This window comes from Pipistrellus hanaki (assembly GCF_964339955.1).
Source record: "Pipistrellus hanaki genome assembly, chromosome: 16".
NCBI lineage: Eukaryota > Metazoa > Chordata > Mammalia > Chiroptera > Vespertilionidae > Pipistrellus > Pipistrellus hanaki.
In genome coordinates, this window is record NC_140518.1 from 27,421,743 (window position 1) to 27,430,241 (window position 8,499).

Here is an 8,499-nt window from a genome sequence, read left to right on the forward strand (position 1 = left end):
AAAAACATCTATATTTCCAGTTTGGAAAAACATCCGGGGTTTACAACCAAGAATATTTTCAGCCAAGATAGGGAAGAGTAGCTGTTCTGGGAACGTGTGTTCTGTTGTAGGCCAGCTTAGCTTGAGATGACTGGGGTGTACAGGGGGAGATGTCCAGGTCTGTTGCCTTGCAAAATGTAATAAGTCATCAGCCTCAGGTGGAGGTGACAGCAGAGCCTGCCCAGGGTCTCCTGAAGTGGAGGAGAAGAGGCCTGAGAAGGCAGATCCCAGCATGGAGGGGCTTTGGCAAGGTGATGGTTTGGAAGGGGCGGTGGGCATGATGGAGTGTTTCAGTGCGGCGTTGGGACCTGTGTGTGTGGAGAAAGAGCAGTTTCCACTCAGAGGGTTGCGGGTGAACTTGCTTCAGTTCAGGCTCTGGGCCAGAAGAGACTTTCCTTGGCAGCTGGGCACAGAGACTGATTTATATCCATGACACTGCTCGGCCCGTCGCCTCTGGGAACATCCTCTCATGGCCATACCCCAGAGGGACTTGGGATTCATATAAACTTTGATCTCCATCCAAATGTTGCTCCTTCCTAGTTATACAATCTCAGGCCTCAGGATTCAATACTGCCTGGCATATCGTATGGGGCTCAAAATATATTTGTTTTCTCCCCTAAGTCCCTGCCTCTTCTCCTAGCTTCTGGGACAGGGTGGTGTCAAGCAGGATTGGAAGGGAGAGGCGCTGGCCTCAGGAGACCCTCTCCTGGATCTTGGGAGTGTGGCTGATGCTTCACCAGGGCTGCAAGGCAGCTGGTTGGCAGCATGGAGCCTTCACCCATTTCCAGGTCCACTCAGGCCCCGTTTCTCTCCTTCTTCTAAGGGTTAGACTCCTGTGAAAGGACGGCCAGGCTGTGGAGCTTCCTGCCTCAACGTTCAGCTCTGAGCCAGCGTGGTGGGGGCTCCACCTCTGCACCCTGCATGGAAGCCAGGGGCTGGGCTCCCAGAAGGCAGCTGTGCCCACCTGGAATCCTGCTGCTGGCTGTTGCTTCTTTGCTAAGCTGCCTGCTCACCTGCAGCCAAGCCAAGGTCTACAGTCGCTGTGAGCTGTTCCGTGTGCTCAAGAATTTCGGCCTGGAGGGATACCGCGGCCACAGCCTGGCTGACTGTGAGCACCCCTCTTCCTGGCTGTCTCTGTCCCCTCCATCCACCTTTTTCTTCCCTCTCCTCTCCTCCCTCCTCTTCCTCCTCACTCAAGGGGTGTGTCCTCAGGAACTTTCTGAGCCTCAGTCCTCATTTGTAAAACAAGAATTAGGTGAGACCACAGGTAGAGAACACCCAGCACAGAGTTCAATATATAGCAGGCAGGCAACAGGCAGTCAAATCATAATGGCCCCTTCATGGCCCCCACAGCTAAAGTCAACAGAATAGTTATATCCTAATCTCAATCTTGGCATGAAAATCAGACATTCCCATTGAGGTTTAGGGCAAACTGAACATACCAGCAATGCCAAGCATTGCAAGCTGGTGGTGGTTTGAAAAGCCGTGGAGTACAGCCACACCTGGACTCGTGTTCTGCTAGGTGTAGCCTCTCTACAGGTTCCACCTGCATCTTTCTAATCTTGCCTCTAAGGATTTTGTTCTAATTCCTTCATCCCACAAACATTTCTTGGATTTGACTATGTGCAGAACAATGAGACAATGAGAAGATTGCTGGCCTAGGGGCAGGAGGTCTGAGGCCTAGTCTTGACTTGCTCTTTGGTGGCTGTATGCAACCTTGAGTAAGTCACTTTGCCCTCTGAGGCTTGGTGGGTTCCTCTGTTAAGTGGGAGGGAGGTCTTCTGCCCTGATCACCTCGAAGCAGGAGTTGAGGCTCCAAGGAGCTAACATTGGAACCTGCACTGGGAGCCCTCTGGTCTGGTGTGGCCTTGACCATGGGACCCTTTGGCCTGTTTCTCCACCCTGTACAGGGCTTTGTCTTGCTTATTACACAAGCGGCTTTGACTCATCTGCTGTGGACCATGAAGCTGATGGAAGCACCAACAACGGCATCTTCCAGATCAACAGTCGGAAGTGGTGCAAAACTCTCAAGGAATTCAATAGCAAGGGATGCAATATGTACTGCACTGGTAGGCAGGCCTGAGCCTGGGCTGCTGGGGCCAGGCCTCTGCACCAGCCTTTGCTTCTCTCTGGTTTTGTTTGCTCCTCTTGCCTTTATCTCTGAGTGGAGATCCCCTTAACAAGGTGTTGGCCCTACCAAGGAGAGCATGATGGGGCAAGTGATGGGGGTGGATCCTCCATGTATCTGACTTGGGCTCCCTGAAGGGAGATTGTCCTGAAAACTATCAGAATGGAAGAGGGATTGCTTCTGTTCAGAGACAAAAGTGATACCTGTGCTTCCAGAGGGATCAGGCAATAGGGTTGAGATTAAGATGGAAGTGTGTGTGTGAGATTCTCCATATTTGTCCAGCTCTGGCCCCTGCTCCCTCATCCTGTTTCTCTGCCTCTCACTCCAGAGTTATTGGATCCTGACCTCAAGAATGCTGTTATTTGTGCCATGAAGATAAGTCAACAGCCCCAGGGACTCGGCAGCTGGTAAGTAACTTGGGCTGAAGCCCACAAGGGCATGTGGCCGGGACTGGTGGCCAGCAGCAGGGAGCTGACCTTTTCTGAATGCCCGCTTTGTCCCAGGCACCATTCCACAGCTTCACACTCTGACCCGCACTCCTTTTGGTGTGGGGATTACTACACTGAAGTACTCACAGACAGCACCCTGTGTGTCAGGGAGGATAAGCAGCTCAGTGGAGGCCGTGGAGCACAGCGTGGCTCTTTCAAGCGTTGCCTATGTTGAGATGCCTGCCTCCTGGTCCATTAGATCTGGGTCTAGTAAATATTTTTGAGCCATGGCATCTTTGTCTAAACTAACTTTCTTATAAAGTCCTATGGTTATAACAGATAAACTAATAGATTCCTGCCCGAGCAGGGTGGGCTCTCTGGGCCTCAGCCTGTCAGCCTTCACCTTTCCCACATGATGGGAAGCCCTCCTCAGAGGCCCGGGGATTGGATGGGCATCGATGGGGTGCCAGGCTAGATCTTTCTAGCCTCAGAAGGTCCTCGGCCTCAGTGGCCCAACAGCTTCCCAGTCTCTTCTTATGGGAGCTTCACTTAGAGCAGGGGTCTTCAAACTACGGCCCGCGGGCCACATGCGGCCCGCAGAGGAGTCTGATCCAGCCCGCCAGGTTTTTTGGGCAGTGAGCGCAGCCGAGGTGTTACAGTAGGAATTAGTAGTTCATATAGTCCTGCCCTCCAGCTCTCTGAGGGACCGTGATCTGGCCCCCACTTTAAAAAGTTTGAGGACCCCTGACTTAGAGTTTCCAGCCTCCCTTTACTCAGAACTCCAGGCCTCTGCCACTGACTTCTGAGTGAACTTGAGGCAAAGGACTCTGGGACCCCTTTGGGAAAACAAAGGGGCTACAGGGATGACTGTTTTAAAAGGCCATTCTGGTCCTTTTCTAATTCCTCTAGGGCAGTGTTTCCCAAAGTGTGGTACACGTACCCCCAGGGGTACGGGAAGAGTTTGGTGGGGGTACACGTTGCACCGGAGTTGGGTGGGGATATGCACTGCACCGTGTTCAGCTGCACCTAATTCTACATTCTCATGAGTACGAGGGGTACTCAGCGTTACGAAAATTATAGAAGGGGTACACATATGTCAACAGTTTGGGAAACACTGCTCTAGGGTTTTTTTTTTTGACAGTGAACACAGTTTGCTTTCCTCTCTTTTCCTTGCTAGCCCCTGTCCACACCTAATTTCTGGTTTAGAGCCTATGCTCCTTCCTGTTCTTCTGTGAACAGGGTCGGAGGCTGTCTCTGATTGGGTCTCTCTTCTCCCCCACTCTCCACCCCCAGGGAGGCCTGGAAGAATCACTGCCTGGGCAAGGACCTCAGCGACTGGGTGGACGGCTGTACTTTCTAGGATCCTCTCTGGACGGACCGGGCCAGGCACAGCAGGCCGAGGGTGTGGGGTGTGGGTCTTGCCCAGGAAGGAACACGAGGCAATTGATAAAGATTAGTTTAACACATGTGTGTTTCTCAGCTGTCACTGTGATTTCAGGTGGCCTGTTGGAGCCAAAGCATCTTTTTTTTTTCACCTGTCCACTTGGGCTGGGTTAAAGCTAGGCTCCAAAAAGCCTACCGTGGAAGGCAGGCCCACATTCCTAGGAGGCCTGGGAGCTGGGGGCTCAGTGTCTCCCAGGCCATACCTAACAGAGTTTCCTAGACCCTTTACTCAAATCTAGGTTTGCCAGATTAATCAAAACAAGCAAACAAAAATATAAACAGTGATAACAACCAAACAGGATGCCCGATGCCCTGGCCGGTTTTGCTCAGTGGTTGCCCAGGAGCAGGTGGAGATGGAAGAGGAGTATCCAGGGGAGAGAGTCCGGGCCAAAGCCAGGCGGCCCTCACTTGTGCATGAGGGTGGATGGTCTCTGGGCCCACCTGGACGTCCCAGGTCCTGGTGACGCGCTCAGGTTGGTTAGACAAACCAGGCTGTGCCCTGGAGTCTCCCTGGTTCCGTGTCACTCACCCCACATTCCATTGGTCACTAGTTCTATTTTACTTAAAAAAAAAAAGTACCTTTTTTCCCCTCTCAGATACCTCTGCGTTATATCAAGCTCTGTCCCCTTTTCCCTGGGACCACTACAGTGGCCTTGTAGGGATCCCTCGCCATCAATCCACCCTCAGTATGAGCTCTCCACCTTCTGACTGCCTTACATCCCAGCCCCAGCTGCTTTTCTCACTTTCAGGTTCAAGGCCGAGTTCCTCGGCTTGGTACCTTGTGCCTCGCCAGCACGGCCAAGGGTGAACCTGAGTGGGGCGGCTGGAAGGCTTAGAAAAGATGGAAAAGAGAATAAAAGCTGCGTCTTGGTGGGATGCTGCTTCTCTGAGTGACGAGGCCCACAAGCTATGTCTTTATTTCATAGCAGATGCCACGAGGCAAAGTAAGGACGTGGTCAAGATGTTTACAGCATCGAATCTACTCAATCACATGCACCTGAACTCTATCAAGCCCACATCTCCCAGGCACGTGGGGCCACGTGTTCGGACCATAGGTTCAAGCTGACAACTACAGCTGTTGGTTCTAATTGTGCTGGGAGGGCCCTGCCCTCCATGCTGGGACTTGCATGAGGACTGTGCCCTCTCTTCAGTCCAAAGCTTGAACCTGTCCAAACACTGCAGCTGCTTCCCACAGTACCTCAGTTCCTTCCTGACCCAGGGTCGTGCAGATTCATTTCTCAACTGTTGGGAACATTTGCTCTAGCTCAGTGGTCGGCAAACTCATTAGTCAACAGAGCCAAAAACAGGACAACTATTGAAGTTTCTTTTGAGAGCCACATTTTTAAAACTTAAACTTCCAATGCCACTTCTTCAGAATCGACTCGCACAGGCCGTGGTATTTTGTGGAATACCAAAAGGCCAAAGAGCCGCATGTGGCTCACAAGCTGCAGTTTGCCCACCATGGCTCTAGCTGGTTGTACCCCTGCCTTTGGTTCCCTGAGGGTAGCATGCTGCTTCCTACGTCACCCCACCACCTACCCTTCCCTGCTCACTGCGGGTGTATTCTCAGCACAGGCCTGCACCCTGCTCTTCTGTCTGCCTGGGCTATTCCTTTTTCTGCAGGCAGGCTTGTCTCAATTTTGCCTCCTCACAGTGACTTCTCCGACCAACCCTAAGTTCTCTGCCTCCAAGCCTTTGCTCAGGAATCTCTTCTGCAAGCCTGCCTGCCAGGCAGCTCCCACTGGCTTTCAAGGCGGCAGCCCACACCTCGTCTGCCTTAGTCCGGCGGACAGTCCCGCTTCCTCTACGGGTGTGTTGGGCCTTGTGCACCTCCACCCTCACAGTCTCGTGGGCATGTCGTTCTCCGCTGCCTGACTAGACTCTGAGCTCCCCTGAGGTACGGTTTTCTGGATATATGAACCCCCAGTGCCTAGCACAGTGCCCTCCACACAGTGGGCACACGGAAAATGCCGTGGAGAGAGGGAGTCTGGCCAGAGACACACCCTATCCCCCCCTCCACCCCCCCCCCACCCCCGCCCCGGCACTGGGAAGTCGTCTTCCAGTGGCTTCCCGACTCTTCCCTCTAAAGTGGGTGGAGCTGGGTATTCTTTTTTCCCTTTTAATTATATTTTTGATTTTAGAGAGGAAGGGAGAGTGGGAAGAGATAGAAACTGTGCCGCTCTCAGACGGCCAGGAGTGAACTTGAGGGGGACGGTGAAGGGTTAAAGAAGACAGACAAGAGAATAAAGCTGGAGTTAGATAGGATACTGCTCTCAGATGAAGAGACAATGCCACAACCTACAAGCCGAGTCTTTATTTTATAGCCAGATTCCACGAGGTAAAGTAAGGGCGTGGTCAAGATGTTTACAACGTTCTCACAGGTTTTGAATCTACTCAATTACATGCACCTGATCAAGCTTTGTTTTGAATCTACTCAGTTACATGCACCTGATCAACCTCCCGAAGCCTATATCACTCAGTCACATGGGACCACAGGTTTGGGTCAAAAGGTCAAGCTTACAAACCATAGCATTTGGCTGTAATTGTGCTGGGACTTGCATGTGGCTTTGCCATGAGAGGATTGTGCCCTCTCATTAGTCCCAGGCTTGAACCTGTCCAAACTCTATAGCCAGTCTCTGCAAGAAACATTAACGATGAGAGAAAATCATTGACCGGCTGCCTCCTGCCCACCCCACACTGGGGATCAAGCCTGCTAAACTAGGGCATGTGCCGTGACCAGGAATCGAACTGTGACCTCCTGGTTCATAGGTCGACACTCAACCACTGAGCCACACTAGCTGGGCGAGCTAGGTATTCTTTGGTGCCCACCAATCACTTTGTGTTGGGCCTCTTTAACTTGGATATAATTCCTTTAGAAAGGAAGCCCTGATGTCTGAATCACACTAAGGACAAATGTCCCATTCGGTGAAAAGTTAGCTGATGAGCCACTTCCTTCAGAGACCTGGCGTGAAGACCAGCTTCAAGGAGGCTAGATGTCCAAATTCCCCACCCTAAAGCTGTGCCTCGCGAGCATGGCCAAGGGTGACCCTGAGAAGGGGCGGTGAAGGATTTAGGAAAGACAAGAGAAGAAATCTGGGTCTGGGTGGGACACTGCCCTTTCTGATGGAGAGGCAGCACCACAGCCTGTAAACTGTTTATTTTATAGCCAGATTCCATGAGGCAAAGTAAGAGTGTGGTTACAACGTTCTTGTGGGTTTTGAATCTACTCAATTATATGCACCTGAACTCTATCAAGTCCACATCACTAGTCACGTGGGGCCATGTGTTCGGACCATAGGTTCAAGCTTAAAACTAAAGCCTCTGGCTATAATTGTGCTGGGAGGGCTCTGCCCTCCAAGCTGGGACTTGCACGTGGCCATGAGAGGACTGTGCCCTCTCATTAGTCCGAGGCTTGAACCTGTCCAAACACTGTAGCCGCTCTCCACACAAGGCATCACTTACAGCCACTGCCAGGGGGTGGTTTTTTTTCTTTTTTCCTTTCCTCCTCCTTCCTTCCTTCCTTCCTTTCTCCCTCCCTCCCTCCCTTCATTTCTCTACCTTTCTTTCTCTCTCTCTTCCTTCCTTTCTTCCTTCCTTCCTTCCTTCCTTCCTTCCTTCCTTCCTTCCTTCCTTCCTTCCTTCCTTAAAACAAAGAGCCTCACTGCAGTTCTGCTCAGAAATGAATGAGATGTCAACAGTGGTGCGTGTCCGGGGCCTCAGCGGCAGCCAGAGGGCATTATGCATGCATTTCCCGTGTGCAGGGCACGCGTGGTCTCATTCCTTAAGAACCAGGCCACAGGGATGTTTGCAAAGCTAGGCTGCAGTTGCTCTCTGTCTGCAGGTCTCCCCAGCCCTCCCAGTCACCACATGAATAAGGTAATTTTATGAAATCACAGCTCCAAGGTTCTCGGTTCACATCCATTTTCTGATCATTCATCTCGCCACCTGCGAGCTCTCACTCGGCGTACAAGCTGCAGTAGGTGACGAATGTTTAAAAAATGATGGGAGGGAAATCTTGAAATTGATCAAACCCTGCCTGTCATTCCTCCCCCCGCCCCTCCTGTGAATTGAAAAATGGCAGTCATTAGGGCATATTAGGCAGAACATCGGTTGCTCCTCGTGGTACCGCGGTGATCTTTGGGAGGAGAGGTGACCTCTTTGGGGAGCAGGCGGCAAGGCGGAGCGTCCCTGGGGATCACAAACAGGCTCTGGGGCTCCACCGCCCTCCTCGGATGGAGTGCAAGTTCTATGATTATCCATGTGACCCTGTCCATTTTTGTTTTCTGGGAGAAAGTTCATAGCTTTCTCCTTATTTTTAATCCATACAAGTATCCAGGTAAGATCCATGTTTTACTGGAAGAAAGAAAGAAAGTAAATAGCCCTAACCGGTTTGGCTCAGTGGAATAGCGCATAGGCCTGAGGACTGAAAGGTCCCAGGTTCGATTCCAGTCAAGGACAGGT

The 8,499-nt window shown here is 51.7% G+C and overlaps 1 protein-coding gene across 1 annotated transcript; it reads left to right on the forward strand.

Moving 5' to 3' along the window:
* Window positions 1-488: 488 nt before the first annotated feature.
* SPACA3 (sperm acrosome associated 3) lies at window positions 489-4,060 on the forward strand. Its single transcript, XM_084864264.1, has 4 exons — window positions 489-1,147; window positions 1,950-2,108; window positions 2,496-2,574; window positions 3,889-4,060. The coding sequence occupies exons 1-4, from the start codon at window positions 961-963 to the stop codon at window positions 3,953-3,955; spliced, it is 492 nt and encodes a 163-aa protein (XP_084720390.1). The 5' UTR covers window positions 489-960; the 3' UTR covers window positions 3,956-4,060.
* Window positions 4,061-8,499: the final 4,439 nt, after the last annotated feature.